The sequence below is a fragment of the Patella vulgata genome, chromosome 3 (genome assembly GCF_932274485.2).
Source record: "Patella vulgata chromosome 3, xgPatVulg1.2, whole genome shotgun sequence".
NCBI lineage: Eukaryota > Metazoa > Mollusca > Gastropoda > Patellidae > Patella > Patella vulgata.
In genome coordinates, this window is record NC_065881.2 from 19,057,227 (window position 1) to 19,082,891 (window position 25,665).

The 25,665-nt window shown below is 34.4% G+C and overlaps 1 protein-coding gene across 1 annotated transcript in view; it reads right to left on the reverse strand.

Moving 5' to 3' along the window:
• LOC126815482 (cytosolic purine 5'-nucleotidase) overlaps positions 1–25,665 on the reverse strand; it is an 86,234-nt gene that overhangs the window by 12,648 nt on the left and 47,921 nt on the right. The window contains exons 6-12 of the mRNA XM_050541152.2: positions 16,691–16,779; positions 14,191–14,254; positions 4,547–4,643; positions 3,003–3,082; positions 2,363–2,423; positions 1,879–1,917; positions 966–1,073 (exon numbers count right to left, since the gene is read on the reverse strand). Of these exons, the coding sequence (XP_050397109.1) occupies positions 966–1,073; positions 1,879–1,917; positions 2,363–2,423; positions 3,003–3,082; positions 4,547–4,643; positions 14,191–14,254; positions 16,691–16,779 (538 nt within the window). The remainder of the gene's footprint in view (positions 1–965; positions 1,074–1,878; positions 1,918–2,362; positions 2,424–3,002; positions 3,083–4,546; positions 4,644–14,190; positions 14,255–16,690; positions 16,780–25,665) is intronic.

Below are 25,665 nucleotides of genomic sequence, written 5' to 3' on the forward strand. Positions count from 1 at the left end.
ACAATTTTGAGTAAATTCTTAACGTAAGTCTGAGAATGCTTTGTGAACTCGGGCCCTGTCCCTCATACCATGCTGCATTGTGTATGCCCATTTTTATATGTCTTGTTGTTGCGGAAAAAATAAAACATTAAGCCCTATTTCATTTCATTTTAAAAAGTTATTAGTTTATACGCATAGTTACATTAAATATGAAAAAAAAAAAAAAATATAATAATCACATTGGGTATTGTAAAAAAAAAAGAATTTCATCTTTTATTTAACGAGTACTAGAGTACTATATGTACCAGAAACCCAGCAGGATGTTATCACAGCCATCTTGGTATTGTGACATCATATTAATAATCAAAACCCGTCAATCGATGCACAAATGTCCAAAATAAACCAACATGTTGATCGTACTCCAATTGGTGGAGCCTTATGCTTTTTTTGAAGAGGGTAATCCCAAGAATAATAACAAAAAGGATTAGGAGAAGATAATTATCATGGGTATATAACCAGCTCCTGGTTAAAAATCCATTTGTGAAATGAATTTGGGTTTAACGTCCTACTGTTCTGCTCCAACTGGATAATGAAGACGAGCATACGCCATACAGTGTTCCATGAGGGAAATTTTGCCCGGGCAGCTGCATTATGGCCTACTCTTATATCGAATTCTAACTGCCAAGGGATCTTTTACGTGCACGTCAATGTATACACAGGACCTCAGTTTTTCATACCATCCAAAAGACTCGACAGCTGCCCTTGCCAGGCCCTCCAGCCTGTACCACTGACAAAGGAAAACCATGTCAGAAAATCCTGATGAACTTTTTCGGCCGATACAGGGATCAAACATGCGATCTCCAGGCTAACCGTAGCTCCATAATCCATTTATATTTTATCTTTGATGTACTAACGTCCGTCTCCTTGTACAAATAATTGAAATCTACCAGGTTCAAAAATGGTCAGGACAAGAAACTTAATCTTACCCGATCCACTCGTCTTAATATTGTCCCCTCTTCAAAAAATAATGGCTTCTTGGCATCCACAACAATATAATCAAAATAAGATGTCCAATCTCTCTTCTCACCACCAGACTATAAAACAACATTTATATTACACAGGACCAGCTAATCAATTTCTTACTACAGAAATACTAGGATTCCCTTATCTTAACCTGAGGTGGAAACAACAGAGTTGTTCTAGAGGTAGTCAAACTTGTTTTTTTTTATAAAAAAAATAAACAAAAGTATATATTTGTAACCCTTTAGCCACCCAAAACTACTGCTCCCTCTAGATCCTAAACAGAAGCAGAGAGAGAGAGAGAGATCGAGAGAGAGAGAGAGAGAGAGAGAGAGAGAGAGAGAGATGGGTTTTAATGTCCACTCGACACAAACTAGCTAATTTCGGGACTAACATATGGTTCAATTTTATTTCAATAATTCGCTTGCATAGAGGGGTCTTTAGCAGTGGGAGGAAACTAGAGTAACCAAAGAAAACTCATGTGGTTGGACAGGCGACCAAACTCCTTGTCACGTTTAAGCATGGAATTGAAACAACAAAACTTACTCAAGGATGTGATTTCGCATGCACACATTAAACCACTAGACCATCCCCCACCCCACTCCACCACCTAAACAGACACAGTCACATAAATATTAGTGAATTATTTGAGGACCATTCTCCTTGTCACATTTAAGCAGGGAATCAAAATGACAAAACTTGACTCAAAGACAGACCTTGTGATTTTACACGTACACGTAACTCAGGTGGTTTCAGGCAGACTAGAGAGAGTGGTAGTTTCAGGTGGCTTCGAAAATGAGCTCTAAAAACAATGTGAAAAAAAAATATTCATCACTCCGACATTCAAAAATAATTACCAAAAGACAGCAGCTATCTTACCTTCTCTGGTGGATAATCAAACATAAAGTTCATAATTTTCTGCAAAGGAAAATAACAAAATTTGAAAGACAATTAAAGATTAGAAGACAAAGAAAGATTAAAATTAAACCACTGAAAATTTGATATTTTCAGAAAAATGAGAGAGAGAGAGAGAGAAATGGGGTTTAACGTCCACTTGACACAAACTAGGTCATTTCGGGACTAATATATGTTTTTTAAAATTTTATTTCAATAATTCGCTTGCGCGTAGGGGTCTTTAGCAGTGGGAGGAAACCGGAGGACCCACGAGGTTGGACAGGCGACCCTACTCCTTGTCACGTACAACCGGGGATTCGAAACCACGCCAGTTGACTCAATGACAGGACGTATGATACAGAACGCACGTGCTAACCATTCGGCCATCCAACCCCCCACAGAAAAATGAAAATGACGCACAGTGACTTTAAAGTAAGAGTAATATGTGAAAAAGAATACATGTACTTACATTAGTAAATCTATAATCACTGTTTGTAGCTAGAAAAACCTTAGCACCAGAATCACGAATCCTGAGGAAAAAGTAAACAATAGAATTAAAGCTGCTGTCTGCGATTTGATCGATATTGAATCCCTTGCAAAGTACACTGTTGTGAAAGATGAATCTCTAAAGGGAATATCAGTCCAAATATGGTTTAATTCCGTTCAATATTTACAAAGATATAATGAATTGAAAATTTCTAAAGCACTGTGACTGCAGGTGGAGTAAATTTAAATTACACCTCATGACAGTAAACCGAAAATACTCAAAGTGTATCCAGTTCCAAACCTTAATGTAAGCAAATGGGCTGCTTGCTATGTAACAAGACAGCTTCATATTCTACTGGTAGCATAAAAAGCTGAAGGGCCTACCGTTCGTTTAAATCCGACTGAATCCAAGACGGGTGATTATCTAGCATTGGCTCGTCTTCATTAGTCCAGTCGGAAAAGAACAGTAGGACGTTAAATCCCATTTCATTTCATTTATCTAACATTGGTATTCTGATTTTGTCTTCCTAATCAATTAATCCGCCTGAGAACAAATTTAGCGTGGATGCAACTGTGATATTTTAGCGAAAATGCAAATGACACATCAAGCTTTTAATGATTACCTGTTAAGTAAAACAGGTAGTCTGTCATCTTTATAGACATAAGATTCTACATTTTTCACTGTTTCTTGTTTTAATGGTCCCTGAAATAAACATTTAGAACTTATATCTAATCTAAACATATTAATTGTCAAGAACTCTGAAAAGAGCAGACAGAATGATGAAACAAGGGTTTGTTTCGGGGAATCAGCAAGTGATTATGTATGTTCAAACCTGGAAATGAGACAACTGTCACAGACAAAATGTCGGGCACATAATCGAGTATTGTCAGGAAGTCAAAATGTTGTCAAAACACAGATTTGGGGGTTTTTTCTGTGTTTTTACTAATAGTATTAAAAGGCCTACATTTCCAGTCTAGTTCGATATAGCAGGTATTAAGAAGTGCCCTACAATTTGTCAGGCCTGTGTACAACCCACAGCTAAGTTGCTTTATCTCACTCAATCCAGTAACTTTATTAATGCCGAAGAAATCTAGAGTTGTCTCCCTTCAATTGTTAGCCAGTTCAACTGTTGTGTACAACTACTACTACTCTCAAACAAAAAGTCTTGCTATCCAGCATTCAACTCTATTTCATCTTGCACCTTAGCCAACACCTGAATCGAACCCAATTTCTCCTTGTCAATGAGCCAGTGCCTTACCCAGCTCAGGTGGAAAAGAAAGAATTGCTATAAACAAACAAACTATACTCCTGTATCATGAAATCATGAGAAATAATTACTAATCTCACCACTGAAATGAAATGAAATGGGGTTTAACGTCCTACTGTTCTGCTCCTATACTAGGCTAATGAAGACGGGCATAAGCCATACAGTGTGCTATGAGGGAAATTTTGCCTGGGCAGCGGCACTATCGCCTACTCTTATATCGAATTTCAACTGCCAAGGGATCTTTTACGTGCATTCCAATGTTTACACGGGACCTCGGTTTTTCGTCTCATCCGAAGGACTAGACAGCTGTCCTTGTCAGGCCCTCCGTCCTGCATCACTGACAAGGGGGAAACCATTTCGGAAAATTGGAATGAACTTTCTTGGCCAATGCAGGGATCGAACACCCGACCTCCAGGCTAGCAAGCCAGCGCCTTACCCACCTAGCCACCGTGGCTCCCTAATCTCAGCACAGAATGAGTTTAAATTAGTATATTTTAAGACTAAACCATTTTGGAAAATACCAGTTAGTGAGCCATGCCAGAGCCTTATTCAATGAGCCATATTTTGATGTTTTGTAAAGACTGATGGTTAGTGAGCCACAGTGGTTCCTGTATAATTTGAGACTAACATTGAAGTTTTGTAAAGTCAGATGAGACTAACATTGAAGTTTTGTAAAGTCAGATGAGACTAATATTCATGTTTTGTAAAGTCAGATGAGACTAATATTCATGTTGTGTAAAGTCAGATGAGACTAATATTCATGTTTTGTAAAGTCAGATGAGACTAATATTCATGTTGTCTAAAGTCAGATGAGACTAATATTGATGTTGTGTAAAGTCAGATGAGACAAATATTGATTTTGTAAATATGTCAGATGAGAATGATATACTGGTATTTACCTCTTTGTCATGTACAACAGATGTAGCACACAATACATCTTGATATATAGAGTTAAACGTCATGGATATATCACCACATTTTACACCCTTTCTATCACTGAAAATATACATTTTACACATAGATAAACATTTTACACCCATTCTACCACTGTAGATATACATTTTACATATAGATAAACATTTTACACCCTTTCTATCACTGAAAATATACATTTTACAAATATATAAACATTAGTGGGGGGTTTGCCTTTTTTGAATACGAGTAGCCAGATTTCTGGCCATGATATTGCAGTGCCCTCCAGATGCGGGTATGGGTTCTTCACCTGTGACCTTCGCTTGTTTTATGTTCAGACAGATATTCAGACAACAACAATTGGTATGACTAGCAGCAAAAGTTTAAATATTGAAGATAAACCAAGAAAGAAGTGAAATGAAATGGGGTTTAACGTCCTACTTTTCTGCACCAACTGGCACTATTGAAGATGGGAAACACCAAGAAAGGAACAATGTATACCATGGCCATAATTTGAGTTGCTGGTTCTCTAGAAGTCAGATATACTGACAGAAACCATGTGTCATTTGGTGGTCAAATCATTAATAAAAATATTCTTAGACAATAACACATACTTAAAGATACATTATGGGAGATTCGATAACAAGTTGGCCGTTCTCACTATAATAATTAAAAACTAGATAACGTAAAGGCAATTTGCTGAAAATTTCATTCAAATTGATCCACTATGAACCAAGAACTAAGCGAATGAAATTTCTGCCTAGCCTCGGTCATCATTACTAAAGTCAGTACGATAAACAGCATAGTCTCGATTATCCATTTAATCGTTTAATCGAGAAGGAAAGTTATGCAGTAAATCGGCTCACAATCCACTTAAGATCGCAGGCTAGCGATCCCATCTAGAGTTGATTATGGTCTGGATAAGTTAATTAATGTCTAATTAATAATTTAGATAACATTTCAGGCCTAAAGAAAGACCTGCAATAGACAGATTTAGCTCTTGCATAATGTATGTTTAACAAAATATTCAAGTCACTTTTGAGAACACAACAAAAATTAGTTGATCATATCATTGTAAATACTGAAATGAACCATATTTGGATTGATATAAATTTTAGGGATGCATCTTTCACAATATTGTATAGTTAAGGAATTCAAAATGACAATCAGGGCACCTTGCCATCCAACCTCCCAATCCCATAAACGCAAAGACTAAAGGAATTTCAAATATTTTGTAATTAGTCATTTAAAATAACTAATAACTCATAACAATTCTCAGTTTAAGAAATCTGCTGTACTTGAAGGAACCACTATATAACTTTCTTATTTTTTTCTTTCTATAATGATAGATATTTTTCAACATTAACTATTAAAGAACTATGAAATTAACACCCCATTTATCTGTTTAGTTAGCTGAATAAAATAAACTTTAGGTATCTTTTAATCTTTGAAAAGTTCTTAAGACTTTAGATATATCAATATCTCCCACTTAGAGGCTGTAGCCAGATCCATTGTTATGAAAATATTATCCTAAACCAAAATGTCTTAACTTGAAATTCTACAGAAAATATTTGAAGTTAAAAAGTTAATAATAATCCTACTAACTTTTGAGATAATAAAAATGTTGAGAAAAGTCAAAGGAGCCAGTTTTGAAAGAAGCACAAGGGCACAAGGGCAAAAAATGTCTAATTTACGTAAAAAATAACAATCAAACAAATGTTCCCCGAATTTTATTAATAATTCTACTAGCTTTTAACAGAAGTGAGGGTCAACGTCCTACTTTTCTGCACCAATGGGTATATGCCCTACAATGTGCTACATCGCAAATTTTGCAAAGCATGCATGGCAATGTGTACATGGGACCTAATTTTTTGTCCTATCCAAAAGACTAGATACTGTTCCTTATCAAACTCTTTGTCCTACGTAACAAACAAGGGGAAACCATGCTGGAAAAACCTAAGGAACTTCCTTTGCCAACACCAGGAGCACACCAGAGACCTCCTGGTTAGCAAGCCAGCATCTTACCCACTTATCCATAACGGCTTCTAGCTTTTAGCAGAAAAGAGCACAAAGCCTAATTTATGTAATTTATGTGCAAAAGGAAACGTTTCCCTAATTTTAATAATAATCCTACTAGTTTTTAACAGAAAATGAAGAGAAAATTCAATGAAGTCAGTTTTTAAACTTTTCCTTAGGTAATTGTAATAACTAGATTTTGACAAAACAATCTGAGAAAAGAAAAAGAAGCCAGAATTATGTAAAAAAGATCTTTCAGAACAAAAGAAAATGTTTCCCTAATTTCAATAATAATCATACTAACGTTGAACCAAAATGAAAAGTCAATGAAGCCAGTTTTGAGAGATAAGAAACCTAATTTAATAAAAAAAAAAATCTTTCAGCACAAAAGGAAATATATTTTCCTAATTATGCTGTGTGCTGAAAACTACTGCAAAACATTAAGTTTGGCAACAGGTGAACAGAAATAACCATGCATGTGAGCTGTAATGCATGTGGAAATAAATAAACATGCAAACACATCTATCACCTGCTTACACTGTACAGATAATGAGCTCGTTAAGATCTTGTTTTAAATTACGGCACCAAAACATCAAATTCTTTCTGATTTTTATATGGATTCTACCGGAAGTAACTCACAAAATAATTTAACAGAATTTTATGAAGATTTTCATGTCAATGTCATAATTTAATTAATATTTTCATGTTAACAACATTTGGTTATTCTTATAATTGCTGAACTTCTGATGAAACTGAGTTAAAATTTTACATATTCTTCATTAACTCTATGACATCATGACCTGAATCGGTTATCTGAAACCCGTTTTAATATTCCTCTTGCATACAAAAATATGTGGCAAGGTGTAGAGAGAGTTAAGATGTTAACCCTCATTTCATTTTATTTTATTTACAAAAATAAAAAATGAGATTAAATGAGGTTTATGTCATAGTTTTTTTATACCAACCCGGCTAATGAATATGGGCATATGTCATGGGTAAAAAAACCACTCAGAATCCTCTGCAGACAATAAAACAAACCAGCAGCACCTATATAAGTGTAGTTTCAATCCGATTAAATCAGGAGATTATCCACCATTGATATTTTTGTTTAGTTTTCTTAAAGATACATTATGTAAGATTTAGATAAAGAGCTAGCCATTCTTGCTATACTAGTTCGAAAATAGATAATGTAAAATGAATAATTTGAAAATTTCATTCAAATTACTCTTTTGCGAGCGAAGATATGGTTTGACAAGACGTGTGCAATAATTTCAACCACCATACTGGTTTTCCTAAGCTAAGTCTCACTACTCCATTTTTAGCTTAAATCAAAGTATCGCTGAACTGTTATAATCTATTTAATTTACGAGAAATCCAATGTCCTCAAGAGTTGATTATGGCCTGGATAAGTTAATTAATGTCTAATTAATAATTTAAAAACATTTCAGGCCTAAAGAAAGACCTACAATAAGCAGATTTAGCTCTTGCATAATGTATGTTTGATTAAATGTTAAATAATCAATTTTAGTACACTTTAGTGTGGATTAAGCCTTGAAACTTTTTGCAGCATTTGGCATCATCAGCATATGATAAAACAAGTCAGCACCAACTACCTACTATAGATATTTTGGGTTTAGTTTCCTTAATTAAATGTTATAGAAATATTACGTAAAATTTACATAAAGAGCTGGACGGTCTTGCTATACTAGTTCAAAAGTAGAAAATGCAAAATGAATATATTGAAAATTTCAGTCATATTACTTTATTCTGAGCAAAGTTATCAATGTTTGTAGTTTTGACAAGATGTGTGTATTGATTGTTTATTATAGTAATGACGGTGCTGGTTATTCGAGCCCTAGCTTCTCCATATTTAATTCAAATCATTAAATGGCCAAACCATTCTAATCTACTTAAAATCAGAGCCATATGACGGCACCAAGAGTTGATTATGGTCTTGTCATGTTAATAAATGTCTAATTAATAATTTACATAACATTTAAGGCCTAAAGAAAGACCTGCAATAGGCATATTTAGGTCTTGAATAATGCCTCTTTGAATAATCAAACTGAGTAAATTTTAGGGTGGATTAAACCAGTAAAAATATGCGACTTTAACTCTTTCCTTGCTTGATGAGACATCAAGATATTAACCAAAACATCTTATTTTTCAACAGAGAACTCAGTAATCCGTTTAACAATAAATGCAGGGTGGGGTGATAATACCGCTCGTAAACAGTAAATTAATACCAATATGATTATTGAATCCAAGAGGTTATGAGGGCAATTTTATGTTATAGTAATTAAATTGTGGTTGGCCTGCTCACAAACTGTCCAGGAATGCTCATAGTAAATTCCTTTCCGTGTAATAATACTTAAATAGTAATTTCCTCATTCTGGAAATTTACCAAAAATACATGTACTTAAAGCTCAGCTGTATGTCCCGAGTTATGAAAATAAATTATGTAAATAAAATTCCTTCGTTTCGTAACTTTGAAGTTACAGTTTTTCTAGAAGATCCAATATCATAGTACTCTCATTTAAAAGCTTGCCAGTAAAGAAATAAGTCACATTTTTGTGCCATGGCCACATTAAGCCACTTCCTAAATTTAGTTAAAGCCAATGATTGTCATTTGCATTTTTTGACAATATCTAATTTTCAGGCTCAATTCATGCTAAAATGTACTCATATTGTTTATTTAACATTTAATTAAAGACACATTATGGGAGATTAGATAAAGAGCTGGCAGTTCTCACTATAATAGTTAAAAACCAGATAATGTAATGGGAATTTACTGAAAATTTCAGTCAAAAAGTGATACACTCCTAACCGAGAATTTTGCAATGTGAATTTTCGGCCTAGCCTCGATCATCATTACTAAAGTCGGCATGATAAAAAAACAAAGTCTTGAATGGAGGTTGAGCAGCAAATCAGATCCTAATCCAATAAATATCGCAGGCTAGCAATGATATCGAGAGTTGATTATGGTCTGGATAAGTTAATCAATGTCTAATTAATAATTTAGATAACATTTCAGGCCTAAAGAAAGATCTAAAATAGACAGATTTAGATCTTGCATAATCCAAGAAAATAAATCCAAATATCAATGGTAGATAATCTCTCGGATTCAAAGGGCTTAATTGGCAATGCTGTTTTGTCAATATAATATGTAGTATATGCTGAATATTGTGAAATGTTCAATTTGTCACATCTTGTATAAGATCTGAATGGAATGGGGTTTTCCAACCATTCTGCTCCGAATGGGCTAATGAAGACGAGCATATGCCATGCAGTGTGCTATTAGGGAAATTTTCCCCTGTCAGCGGCACTATTGCCTACTCATATATCGCATTCCAACTGCCAAGGGATCTTTTATGTGCATGCCAATGTATACACATGACCTCAGTTTTTCGTAATATCTGCACGACTAGACAGCTATCCTTGTCAGTCCCTCCGTCCTGCAGCACCACTGACAAGGGGAAACGTCATAAAAAATCCTGATGAACTTTCTCGGTCAATGCAGGGATCGAACATGCGACCTGCAGGCTAGCCAGCCAGGGTCTGACACACTTAGCCACCGCGGCTCCAAGTTTTAGAATGATATACCTTTTAGAGATTCATCTTTTACAATGCTGTAGTATACAAAGGATTCAGAATGCATGAAACAATGATGCTTAATATCATGAGTTAATTATTGATGAATATTACTGACATGAACTTGAAGCCAGTACAGGATTTAAATATGAAAAATAGCCAAGTGCACCTAATTTTTTGTACTAATCATAAACATTAATCAGAATATTTGTAGTTGGAAGTCCATTAAAGGGAATGGAAGCTTATTTACCCTATTTCCTGAAGCAGACTACTTCTTGTGACACAATTCTGACCTCTGTTAACCACAATTAAAAATGTCTGAGGTGCAAAATTTTGAAACAGCATCCCTGGATCAGAGACTTTAATGGAGCTTGATATAGACAGATTGTTGGTATAATTGTATGTATTTACAACAGTTCTCCCCCCTCCACAGCACGTTTTACATGGTTTATTGCCAAAACCTTATCTAAAACTGCCAACATATCTATTATTTTGTTTAATTTCTCTGTCTGATATTTAGATTTTGTAATTGATGGAGCTGAAGCTGAGATGTCTAAAGATAAATTACTTTTCTTCTAATGGATTAATGTTTTTTTTTTCTTTCCATTCCATAGAGATAAATGTCTTCACGTGTTTGAAGGTAAAAATAAAAATTTAACATGACCTAATTAATTCCAACCAGGTTTTCAGACGCTTATATTTAGTTTAGATTTAAACCAGGGTAGCTTATACTATAAATATAATAAGCTATAAGCCAAGCCAGTTTAATCTACTGCACAGGTCCAAAGCTACCTGAAGCTGGTGTTTATGCCGATTCATTGAGACGGCCATATAAGTCTAAGGAAAAAGCTGGTCTACATGCTAAAAAAAGCACTAGTAATATTTTCAAATAAAAATGTACCATATTATGTTAGTCCCAAAATGGCCTAGTTTGTGTTGAAAGGACATTAAATCCCATTTCTCCCTCTCTCTTGAAGATACTAAGGTAATCTAGTGACCCACAAAACTTATTTGGTCTGGAAAATATATTTCTAATAAACAAGAATACACAAGAATTAAACAATATTCCACATCGTTCATTTACAAGCGAGAGATAGAGATAGGGAGATAGAGAAATGTGGATTAACATCCACTGGACACATACTAGCATATGGTTCAATTTTATTTCAATAATTTGCTTGCTCATAGGGGTCTTTAGCCATTGGAGGAATCCATAGGATCCAGATTCCTTGTCACGTACAAACTGGAGATTGAAACCATATATCTTGACTCAATGACTGACCATTTTATCTAAAGTGCACATGATAGACAATTCAGCCACCCAATCTCCCTGTCATGACTAGTGTAAATGTATTTACTTATGGTAACATCATTCCATTAGAATTAAACTATTTTTGCTATTTTAATCTTACCATGTAATTTTGTGATGAGTAATCCTAAAACAATGTATTCTATTTGATTAATGATAGGCTATGTTTTTATTTATTTAAAAAACATTATATTACAACCTAAGTAATGAGCAGACATTTTCATGGCATGTGGTTATCCAACGTTCTTAATTGTTTCTGATGTTGAAATTATTTTTTGGGTAGTAGTAGTTAATTCAAAATTAAATGAAAAGAAATGAGGTTTAAATTGCTGATCGTCATTTTCAGGGGTTTTGAATCTCTTGCAAACTACAAAAGTTGAACCTTTAAAAGGAATATCATTTGTCTGCCAAATATGACTCAAGGTGAAAGCAAACGGAAAACCCCACGAACAGACGAAAGAAGGGATATCAGTCAAAAAAATGTTTCAATTCAATATCACTTATCAGTCAAAAAAATGTTTCAATTCCATATCAGTCAAAAAAATGTTTCAATTCCATTCAGTATTTACAAACATATGTTGAATAGAAGATTTTGTAACATTCTTGCTATAATAGTTCAAAAATAGTTAATATAAAATGAATATATTGAAAATGTCTCGAGAGTTGATTATAGGATTGTCACGTTAATAAATGTCTAATTAATAATTTATATAACATTTTAAGCCAAAATAAAGACTGCAATAGGCAGATTAAGCTCTTACATAATGCATCTTTAATGTAGATTAAGCCTTAAAGAATTAGATATTGTCTGAAAAATGCAAATGAAAATCTGTAGCTTCAACAACTTATCTTTCGACACCAACCTGCCTAATGAAAATACCCATATATGCAATGCAGCACTAGAGCCAACTCTTATTTTGATTTCTAACTTAGTTATTTGACCAACACAGGGATCAAACCTGAGACCTCCTAGTAAGTGAGGCAATGCCATACTCACACAGCCACACAATGGCTTCCCTTAATTATAAAACAAGTTGCTTTTTTTTTTAGAAATAATTAAATTAAAATCAGCCATGTTTATATTAAGCATGAAGTGAATTACAGAATACAATGACATAAATTGGACAAAAAGACAGTTGGATTTTATATAAATGTTCCTTATTATCTCTCATGTCTTTTATCTTTTATTTGGTTTTTGTAGTGAGGTATATGATATAAATAACAATCTGTTCCTAATCTATTTTATCTCTTAAAGTTTAAATCTAAGTTTAATTTAGTGTAAAGTCATTTATATTTTTTCGAGACATGCTTGTTCAAATCTGATTACATTTAACTTTTTATCTATGGCAAGTTAAAAAAGAAATGAAATGAAATGGGGTTTAACGTCTTACTTTTCTACACCGACTGGACGAAATATCGGGTTTTTGTCAGCATAGACATACAGAACTATTTGATTTAGGGAGGCAGGTGTGCAGAGGTTCTAGGGCCCAAACTTCTTTATGTTTTCCAGAATATCAACAGACACCGATTCAGCCACATATATACCAAAGGATATGAATGTTGATAATATTAGTGAATATTGGAATATTAGTCTTGGTACCATAAATTGGAATATTGGGTTTATTTTAATTTTACCCCTAAGCTCTCAACAAAAGTTTTCATATGAGAATAGATAGAAGTGCAACCACTGCCCAAATTTACATGATAGGTTTGTCTTGTCCAATTTCTTGACAACCCAAATCTGTGCTCCCTGCAGTCTGCAAACCAATTTAAACTTCTGATAAACTTTTCTATTCTTAAAACATATCATTGTCAAAGTTTAAATAATTTTGATAATGCTTTTATTGCTTCAACTATCATATAAATTTATCATATTACCATAAAAAATATCATTTTGTTGTCAGAAGCAATAAGCTTGGCATCAGGTAAATGATACATCTGGCTTTAATCTGTCTGTCTACAACTACTCTGGTGATAAGATTAAAATTAACAGATGTACTGATGAACTCTTTCTCTACATGGATTTTTATTTCTCATATTGAAATATATACTTGGTACTTGGATCACTTGAAACCACCAGAAACTACTGTTTCCTGTAGAATTTCAAACTGCCCAAGCTTAGGGGGATAGCTGTGAATTGTTTCTTAGGATCTTTGATTCAGATGGCTTCATGGGGTCCAGAGAGCGGAAGTTTAGGCTAGTTTCAAAAATGAGTTACATATCTCAATGTAAGTAACATCATTTTCTCTAAAAAAAAAGTTTTCAGGAACCAAGTAGTCAATATTTACACTTGATCACTCCCTTTCACATTTATATTTATAACTTACTTTCACATTTATATTTATAACTTACTTTCACATTTATTTTTACACTTGATCACTCCCTTTCACATTTACATTTAAACTTATCACTTTACTTTCACATTTACATTTACACTTATCACTTTCCTTTACATTGATATTTATACTTGATCACTTCCTTTCACATATTTACACTAATCACTTCCCTTTTCATTTACACTTATCACTTCATTTACACTGAACACTTCCTTTCACATTTTTATTTACACTTATCACTTTCCTTAACATTTATATTTACACTTCCCTTTATGTTTTCACTTATCACCTTTACTTCCCTTCATATTTTCAGTTATGTGTTAGTAGGCGTTAGTAGTGATTTACAAAAACTTCCTAATGGAGATAAAATGATATTTACCTGCTAGGTGTATAATCTGGAGAATTGCTGAAGTAATCTACCAAACAGGCCAAAATGTATAAAACTGAAAATAAACAGACAATAAAAATAAAATGAAATAGGATTTTATTTTTCTTCAACATGAAATGAAATGAAATGTGGTTTAATGCCCTACTGTTCTGCTCCTACTGGGCTAATGAAGACGGGCATACGCCATACAGTGTGCTATGAGGGAAATATTGCCCAGACAGTGGCACTATGGCCTACACTTATAACGAATTCCAACTGTCAAGGAAACTTTTACGAGCACGCCAATGTGTACACAGGACCTCATTTTTTGCCCTGCATCACTGACAAGGGGCAACCTCGCTGGAAAATCTGGATGAACTTTCTCGGCCAATGCAAGGATCGAACTCCCGACCTCCAGACTGGCGAGCCAGCGTCTTACCCACTTAGCCACTGTGACCCCCTTTTCTGCAACAACCTGGCTAATGCATTTGCCATGCAGTGTGCTATGAATGAAACTGTTTCCGGACAAAGGTGGTATGACTAAATCTTATTTCGATTTTAATGTTCCATTTGTATTATCTAATTCAAATTCATTTATTAAGTACGATATGTCAATCCAATTTAATTCTAAATTTAAAAAAAATATTATTTTATATGAAAAGTGTCTGTGAAAATAAAAGACTTTATTGCAATATAAACCACTATGTTTGGATACAGAAACTGTTTATATTATCACCAAGTGAAGGTTGTATCTCTAAAAGGTTAATGGTTCAGTTCTATTCAGTATTTATAAAGATATGATGAATTAAAAATTTGACAATATTTGGCATCCACTGCATGCAATATATAGGATATGGTCAAATCCAGCCAGTGCCACTTCTAATTTTCGATGAATCTTTTGGTGGGCCTCATTTAAATCCAAGCTGGGCGATTATCTACCATTGATACATGTTCCTGAAGCAGCAAACGCGAAATTAACAACCTTTTAGGTATGTTATCTCCCTTTATCACAGACGTGATTCAAACACATAACTCAATAGATTCGTTTACAACTGTTGATAGCTTTTTTTTAGTTGAAAAACTCACGTAAAACCAACTTTTATATAGCACAATGGAAGAGCAACAAAGTAAATTAGAAGGGTTTGGACTAAGATGTAAAGTGAATCATAGCATAACCATAGCAAAAAGGTTCCAGCAACCTTGACATTGAACGAACCTTGAACTTTTCAACTAAACATTTCAGTTGGAAAGCGCAAGACTTGGTACTCGCAATGATGTTTTCTATCAAGGAATCTATAAGGTCTTGAGCTGGGTCCATGACCAATCGAAATTATTGACAATAAATGTAGAGTATTATGTGAAAGCCTTGATAAGATGTACAGAGTTAAAGTGAGATCAAGCCTTCTATTGAAGATGCCATTGATATTGCTTTCTTCATTAAATGTTGAATAATCAATTATAGTAAATTGTACCATGAAATATAAGATATTGTCCCAAAATACAAATAATGATCAGCGACTTTAAATGTTCTACAAAATTATCTAAGTGCTATGGGTAATTTTACTACCCAGGTAATTCATAATGTACTATGTGTAGTCTTACTTACCAGGTAATTCATAAAGTGCTAGGTGTAATCTTACTTACCAGGTAATTCATAAAGTGCTAGGTGTAATCTTACCAGGTAATTCATAAAGTACTATGTGTAATCTTACCTGGTAATTCATAAAGTACTAGGTGTAATCTTATTTACCTGGTAATTTGTAAAGTACTAGGTGTAATCTTACTTACCAGGTAATTCATAAAGTACTAGGTGTAATCTTACTTACCAGGTAATTCATAAAGTACTAGGTGTAATCTTACTTACCAGGTAATTCATAAAGTACTATGTGTAATCTTATTTACCTGGTAATTCATAAAGTACTATGTGTAATCTTACCAGGTAATTCATAAAGTACTAGGTGTAATCTTATTTACCTGGTAATTCGTAAAGTACTATGTGTAATCTTACTTACCAGGTAATTCATAAAGTACTACGTGTAATCTTACTTATCTGGTAATTCATAAAGTACTACTAGGTGTAATCTTACTTACCAGGTAATTCATAAAGTACTAGGTGTAATATTACTTACCAGATAATTCATAAAGTGCTAGGTGTAAATCTTACTTACCAGGTAATTCATAAAGTACTATGTGTAGTCTTACTTACCAGATTATGCATAAAGTACTAGGTGTAATCTTACTTACAAGGTAATTCATAAAGTACTATGTGTAATCTTACCAGGTAATTCATAAAGTACTATGTGTAATCTTACCTGGTAATTCATAAAGTACTAGGTGTAATCTTATTTACCTGGTAATTCGTAAAGTACTATGTGTAATCTTACTTACCTGGTAATTCATAAAGTGCTATGTGAAATCTTACTTAACTGGTAATTCATAAAGTACTATGTGAAATCTTACTTAGGTCATTCATAAAGAGTATTATCAAAGTACTATGTGTAATGTTACTTACCAGGTAATTCATAAAGGGTATTAAAAATACGGAATCTTTTTTCATCCATCTGAACATATTTATTAGGATAAAGACTATGGATATCTTTTCTGTAAAGAAAACAAATTTAAAAGTAAAGTTGCAGCTAAAAAAAATGACTAGACCTCTTTTAATTGGTTTCAAAATAAAATTTCATGAGATTTTATAAGTTTATTTGTGTTAATAATATCAATAAATACAGTGCAAATTCAATATCAGTCAGACAAAATGGCCAAAGGAACCTGTCTCTTACAAATCCAAGACTTGTGCCTGACAATATTTGTGACAGTTGCCTTATTTCCAGGCTTACCTGTCACTGATTAAAATATAAAAGAGATTCTGATAAAACTAAAAACAGAATATTTTGTGCAAGTGATTGTAATCTCATCCTTCAATGGGAACTGTTTAAGGTGAGAAAATATGGATTATGACAACAGTATTTTTCAATCTGAAAGTCATCAAGTCACTAACAAAATTTGTAAGAAAACAAAATCATCTTTCATCTGCCATAATTTCATCTTTTTACTAGCATCATTTTTTTTTATTTTAAATACTTCTTAAAGCACTTTTATATCAGATTTAACATGCCACACATGAACTTTGTTGATGAAATATTGTTAATTTTGTCTTTCAAAAATAAGACAGAAGTTTGAAATATAAGTGATTAGCATTTGCTCATGTTGACAATTTAAAGAATGAGTTATGTCTCTGAAGAAATATCAGGAACTTTTTTTCTCTAGTAATAACAGTTTTAAAAAATTCAAGGAAAAAAAATTCTGTACACGCAAGAAATATCTGAATTTTTTTTTCTCTAGTAATGATAGTTAAAAAAATTCAAGATAACAAATTCTGAAAACACAAAAAATATCTTGAACCTACAGTATTTTCTGTGAGTATATGGCATTCCTTTTTTATTTGAGATGATAGAAATGAATGATGAAATGAAAGGGGGTTTAATGTCTTACTGTGCTGTTCTGAATGGCCTAATGAAAACAAGAATACGCCAAACAGTGTGCTATGAAGGAAATTTTGCCCGGACAGCAGTACTATGGTCTACAGTTATACTGAATTCCAACTGCCAAGGGATCTTTTATGTGCATGCCAATATGTACACAGTTCCTCTGTTTTTTCATCCCATCCGAGAGAGAGAGAGGGAGAAATGGGGTGTAACGTCCACTCGACACAAACTAGGTCATTTCGGGACTAACATATGGTTTCATTTTATTTCAATAATTCGCTTGCGCGTAGGGGTCTTTAGCAGTGGGAGGAAACCGGAGGACCCGGAGAAAACCCACGAGGTTGGACAGGCGACCCTACTCCTTGTCACATACAACCGGGGATTCGAAACCACGCCAGTCGACTCAATGACAGACTTTATGATACAGCGCGCGCACGCTAACCATTCAGCCATCCAACCCCCCTCATCCCATCCGAACAACTATGCATTGTCCCTTACCAGGCCATCTGTCCTGTACCACTGACAATGGGGAACCACACAGAAAAATCCCCATGAATTTTCTCGGTCAACACAGGGGTCAAACACAGGACTAACAATGAACTTTCTCGGCCAACGCAGGGAACGATCAAGGGACCTCCAGGTTGGTGAGTCAACATCTTACTCACTGAGCCACCGTGGATCCTATGAACGATGAAGAATCAGAATAATGATCACTTCCAAATACAAGTTGGATATATATGTATATAATTATTTCTAATATGTCTACCTGTTTATATCAGTCAAGGTGCAGAACTGTGCAATTTTTACAAATATTTATATTATATTCTATAGAATGGCCATCTAGAGACTTCTATGGACGAGAAAATCTCAAGAATCTCTCTTACTTTGAAAATAGAATAAATATTTATGTAAGTTCTAGTTATAAAACTAATAAAGTAAAGGGTTAAGTTTTTCCATCTGGAATTTCTTTAGTCTATAATTATATACATGCAGGTTCCACAAACATTTATATTGTTTCACAGATAAAACGTAGATGTAACAACCAGATTATAACAGAATTGCAAATCCCATTTTGTATCAGCATTTCACATAGACTTTGAAATAGGATTTAACATCCTACTTTTCTGCACCAACTGGTCTTATGAAGATGGGTATACAGTACACCATATAGTCTGCTATGAGGGAAATTTTGTCTGGCCAGTGGCGCTACGGTGTACACCGAAGTATACACAGGGCTTCGATTTTTCATCTCATCCCATTTGGTCCGTGGTTTAACCCCATGATGGGCAAGAAAATTCCTCAGGACTTTCCAGCCTGGGGGCAAAAGAAAAAGTGTCTACCAGGTATTTGTTCAGATGGGACGAAAACCCAAGGTCCACAGATTACACATTGGAGTGAAAGTAAAAGAGGAAATGAATGAAGTGGGGTTTAATGTCCTACTTTTCTGCTGGAACAAGGCTAATGAAGATGGGCATACGGCGTGCGGTGTGCTAATAGGGAAATTTTGCTCATACAACTGAATTCCAACTGTTACGGGTTAAATGTCATTTCATGCTTTAAACCAAGAGTTAGATCATCAAACAACCGAATACCAAATGTTATAAATGTCATCTCCTAAAATACACACAAGCCAGCACGATTTTTTAAAATAAACAACAAAACTGAAATATTACATTTTGAAAAAAAAAAAAAATTAATCAATGGATGAATAGTATGGTGAGTAGGTAGAAGATGAATGGGATGGTTGTTGATGATATACATATGGTATACTTGATATAAATGTGTAAGTATACATAACAGGAAGTTGCCGATAATGAGTAATTACAAGAATAAACAACAGGTAAACTGAAGGTGCAGAAGACGAGAGACGGTGGCCATTGTTTAACCAGGGGTGCCAAATTCTACATCTGGTTCTGCTTCAATTGTGTCATAAAAAGAAAGATGGCCGATATGTACTTCTGTTAATGAAAAGAAATTGAATGAATTCCAAAATTTAAAGTGTGAGTTTGTTAGATTGAATAGTAATTGAGTATGGTATTTTTCAAGACAGAATTTTTTTATGGCTAACACAGAACATCTTTAAACTTGTTCTGTTTGTCAAAAAACAAAGGATATGTTGCATGCTTCATTTGAATTCATTCCAAATTTTAAAGTGTGGTATAAATTATATTAAAACCATGGTGAAATGGAACATATCAACTTTGTCAACAATTCCAGAATTTTCATTTCAGTATGGTGGTGCTTATCACTCATCTTCAGTGTAAATTGGTGCTCCAGAAATTTATTTAATAATTAATGTCTCATCCAAAAAGAAAGAGATATAGGGCCAACCGATCATACACACAAGAGAGAGAGAGAGAGAGAGAGAGAGAAATGGGGTTTAACGTCCACTCGACACAAACTAGGTCATTTCGGGACTAACACATGATTTAATTTTATTTCAATAATTCGCTTGCGCGTAGGGGTCTTTAGCTGTGGGAGGAAACCGGAGGACCCGGAGAAAACCCACGAGGTTGGACAGGCGACCCTACTTCTTGTCACGTACAACCGGGGAATCGAAACCCTGCCAGTTGACTCAATGACAGACCGTATGATACAGCGCACACGTGCTAACCATTCGGCCATCCAACCCCCCCATACACACAAGACAAACCAGGTAATTTGGTACAATTTTATCTTAATAATTCACTTGGTCATATTAGCAGTGGGAAGAAACTGGAGAAAAACCACCAAGGTTGTGCAGGTGACCCTACTCCTTACCACATACAAGACTGAGATTGAAACCCTGCCACTCAACTCAAGACAGACCTTATGATCTAAAACAAATACATATGACCCCCACCTGAGAGAGAGAGAGAGAGAGAGAGAGAGAGGGAGGGAGAGAGAGAGCAGAACAAACATCCACTCACCATAAACTTAGGGTACTTTACAAGCAATAAATTTGCTTCTGTGGTAGGGGTCTTTAGCAGTGGGGGGGGGGGGGGGGAAACCTCTGGTTGAACAAAAAAACAAGCTGCGAAACTCCTTGTCAACCTTGTCTACTGGTATTTAAATAAAATCAACGTTTAACTTTTATTTAGCAGAATGCCAGCTAAAGGGAGCTTTCATATCTATTTGTGATTATGGCACTTAGTTTACTCCAAATAATAATAGACGGACAATCTTTTTTTCTTTGTAGTCCACTTCATTTTTAACTCAAATCACAGTATTGGCAGAGAAAAACTTCATGAGTTTTCAAGACTGGTAGAAATAGATGCTGGGGACGACAATATACATCCATATTAAGTGTAGCTGGTCGGCAAAGATGGAAATAAAATGGCGTTTAACATCTTACATATCTGTAACCTAACAAAGACAGAGTGATCTTCTGGCTGTACAAGCACTAATTACCTTTAAAATTAAAACTACAGCTGTCTTTTTATGCATGTGATATGATTCTGCAATATCAAATGTATGTTAATTGCCTGGGATTTTAGTGTTTCAAGAGGCAGCAACTAACAGTTTTCTAAAATCAGTTTAGACAAAATGGTAGCTGCAAGCTTAAATTTAGCCCTATTCAGGTGTTTCATGTTAAAACATAAATCTGTACATATTTTAAGATGAAAGGATTACCAAATTCTAAGCACTGCTGAAGAGTATCAGGATTACTGAAACTTTAATAGAAGCACCTGCCTGTAAGTTATATTGGATCGCAAAAACCAATGTCACTGATCCTTTAAGTTTATGAAATTGAAACTTTTCCAAATTCTAAGAGGTGCTCACATGTAATGAATAGAATAAAAAGATCAAAATGAGAAGTATTTCAAGTAGTGAATGCTCATTTATTCGACAGCTAATTAGACATCTAGTGAATTCATTTTCCAGAAATAAACTGGAGTTCATGACTAAAGGTACCCACTAAAAGAGCTGAATGTAAATTTTGCCAACATTCAAGTTCTCCTTGAAAATTAAATATTTTCATGTTAATTTTTCAACAAAAATGTTATAGACTTTCTTTGTTCAAATTCCTTCAGGATGTTCTTCACATGAGCTAAATTTGGAAGTGACAGTAACTTTCTTATCATCTGGCCACAAAATCCTTGCTCAGATAATTTTTACCATGTGCTGTTAGCACCATACTAGGTCTGATTGCTGCTCATGTTCTCTTTTTCTTCTTCTCTTCGTTTGTCACTGGAAGCAATCAAGCATTACCATGATTATATGTTCATGACCAGAATCATCGGTTCATGACAGTACCTTGATGAAGGGTGATCAAACTTGTTCTGCTTACACTGGGTGGCATCTTGATTCTTTTATTAACATGACACACATAAACAAAATAACTCTCTTCACAGTTCTGGATTTTTCCCCTGTTTAAAAAAGAAAGCCTGTTATATCAAGAACAAGCACCTTGTGGACAGAACTTCACATTCAACTTATTTAATGAGCAATAAAAACACAATTATACTGTCATATTTATTTTGTGCAGGACTTAGTAGTTGAGTTGTCAAGGCACTAGACCAGAATGTTGTGGGTTGGAATACAAGGAAAGACTATTATTCTAATCTACATGTATAGTACCAATGATCTAACTAATCTATATATATATTTATGGCTGTCATTTGTTGGTTCAGAGTTGGCGACTACTTTATGGGTGCCAGGAGCTGAGGCTAAAATTGGGGATTTAAAAACTGCTCGAGCCAAGGAGTGACTTGTCTGCGAAATCACCTCGGTGAAAGCGGACGTTAAATAAAGCTATTTTACACACAAGGAGTGGCTTTGGAGTTTTACTACTTCCTGTTTGAGGGCTACACCCATGCAACAAAGTTACTTTTTGGTACATTCAGCTAAATCAGTGTTTGGTGATACCCACTTCCCTACAGTAGTACTGTACACCTATACAATAGGTTGTAGGTCTGCTATTTGGTATACATCTTTTGTAATTACAAAAAGATTTCCATTTTTTATACCCAGGTTTTTTTTGTGTATTTCTTTCTAATTCCCTAATTTTATTTCTCTACAGTAATTTATTCCTCAATAGAAGAAAACAGATCACCTTTTAGCATATGAAATAGATTAACCTCTTTGGTAACATGTTATCTCAACACAAACTGGTTTTATTAAATAGATGAATCACTGTTAAATAGAACAAACCATATCTAACAACAAGATACTCTGAGAAAATTGAAGTTTTGGCCAAAGCAATTTAATTTTTAGTTCTTCGTGAGGAGGGAGATAGAAATGGGGTTTAACATTGACTCGACACAAACTAGGTCATTTTGGGACTAACATGTAGCTTAATTTTATTACAATAATTCACTTGCGGGTAGCGGTCTTTAGCAGGAAACTGGAGCACCATGAGAAAAAATGGAAAGGTGACCCACGGTAACCCTTCTCCTGGTCATTTACAAGCTGGGAATCGAAACCACACCACTCGACTCAATGACAGACCATATGATCTAAACCATGACCCTGCAGTTGACAAATAAATAGCCACTTGAGTCCTGTAAACGATGTTTAGTTTAAATTTTCAAAACTTAGAAATTTGAAACTAAAATTTTTTGAAAAAAAGCTAAAAAGTGCTTTTTGTTCTAAACTTTTTTTTTCCATAAAGAAATACGAAGCAAAATTGTAATGGGTGTTCCCGAGAAAGAGAGAATAATTCAAATTGGTGTGGCCTATAGGAAAAGTTTTAATAATGTTATTTCAAGCTTTGTAATCTTTACATTAAACAAATAAATAAGCTAAATAAAATCATCACAGGTTTCACAAGACTTACTCCACTATAGATATAAGGCTTTAATTTGATATCCGTAACCTCTAACAACACAGAAATGAAACAGTATCAATCTTGAAATTGGGTAACAAGTTCAAAATGGTGCAAATTCAAGTTTTTGTCTCTGTTTATTTGAAAATAATAAGATACACCTTTTTTTACTACAAAATAGTTAGCATTCTATTCCATCTGCTAAATTTCTGACCTCCAAGCCAGATTTTCATATTCGGGAAGGGCTGAAAACTCTTAATAGTAAACAAGGTTAATTTTGGCCTGAATAATATGCAGGCTCAGTTCCCCCATCTCATAAACCTATAACCCTGTTTACATTACAAGTTTTAGGTGTGCCAGAATTAGTTCTGGGAAAATAACACTTAACACTGTCCAGTATAAACATAGCTATTGAGGATTAATGTTATCTGCCCATCAGTACGTGCATCACACAGACTTGTGTTGACCATATCCTATATATCGTTGCTCTTCTGGCGAACCAACGAATCTGAAATATTTAAGTAATGAGAATTATGTGTTTGAAATTTGTGTTCTGTTATCTCTGTAGCCATCAGATATTAACATTTATTTATGATTTAATATTTCATACATATACATCAGGACACGGAACGTCATTTACATAAATGTTATTATTTGATAGCTACAGAGATAACAACAGAATGCAAATTTCAAACGCATAATTCTCAATACTTAAATATATCAGATTCGGAAATTTTGGAAATGATGATATTTCTGTAAAAGATTCTATTTTCATAATATTATAATTTGAAAGTGATTTAAAATCCCTCAAATGGTGATCAGCTATCAGTGGCTTTAAGTTGAACTGGTTTCAAAACCTTGGGAATTGTTAAAACTGTCTAAATGCAAATGTGGGGCAAATAAACCAGTTTAAAAACCCAGCTCGCGACCTGTCTTCGAGAAGGCTTTTTATTTTAAACTGGTTCATCTTGGCCGTCTGAATGGGTTGGCTTAAAAACCCTGGCTCCAGCTCATTTTGAGCATGTGCAGTACGCAGTAAGTTACATTACTGGGAAAATGTCTTTTTCAGACAGTGCCAATATTATCGAAAGCGTGCGAGAACCGAATAAAGAATATGAAGCTACCCATGCGTAGTTAACCCTAACTTCCGACCGAAGAGGTCAGAATAGTTAAACTGGTTTGGCTTATAGTATGTGTGAATGCAACAGGTCTTAAAATCCCTGGCGATTTTGAACTGGTTTAAAAATAAGCGTCTGAACAGTATATAAGTGGAATGTAAAGGGGTGTAGATATTTGTTTTATCTGTAGAATTTATTATCTTGTGTGGGCAGCTAGCGATGATAGCAACTGTCAGACCTCCATTAAATAAAATAAACAGTTGATATACTCCATACTAGTTAGTAAAACATCCTTCTTCTAGGACTTCTACAATCTGATAAATACCACTTCACTCTCATATATCTATCATCAACTAAAACCTTCCCTTTTTACTGTAGAGAGTTTTAAAAATGAGAAAAGTCAGTAAAGGATCCCCTAACCCAAGAAGAACAGAGGCTAGTGCTGAATTAGGCAAGATTTAATGATTACATTTCCGGTCTTATCTGATATAAAATTTATATATTTCCATCATAAAATATCAGTTCACCCAAATACCAAACATCCATATTAAAATGTCCATTCACTACATATCCAATTTAAAACGCCAGAGTTTTTAAGCCAGTCGAGTGTAGCAGTCACACAGATTATAAGTGAAAGCAGCTTATCTGGTAGCCATATATATTATATTTGAAAGAATAAGAGAAAACTGCCATGAATATAAGAGAAAACTGCCATGAACAGTAACCAGATGTGCACACAGAATTGCACCCAAATTTTAAATGGAACGAAATCAGCAGGTTTCAAGCATAAAAGATTTTACAGAAATGAAATGATCAAATGGGGTTTCTGCAGCGACTGGGTTTAACCAGTGTGCTATGAGGGAATTTTTGCCCGAACATCGCAATGGCTTACTTTCACTTCGAATTCCAACTATCAACGGTTCTTTTACGTGCACACCAATGTGTATACAGAACCTTGGTTTTTATTCCTATACAAACGACTAGACGCTGTTCTTGCCAGGCCCTGTTGTCCAGCTAAACGAAAGCAGGCTGGAAAATCCTGAAGAACTTTCTCCATTCACACATGGATCAAACCCATGGCCTCCTGTTTAGTGAATCGGTATCTTTCTTACTGAGGCACCACACAGTTACAGTT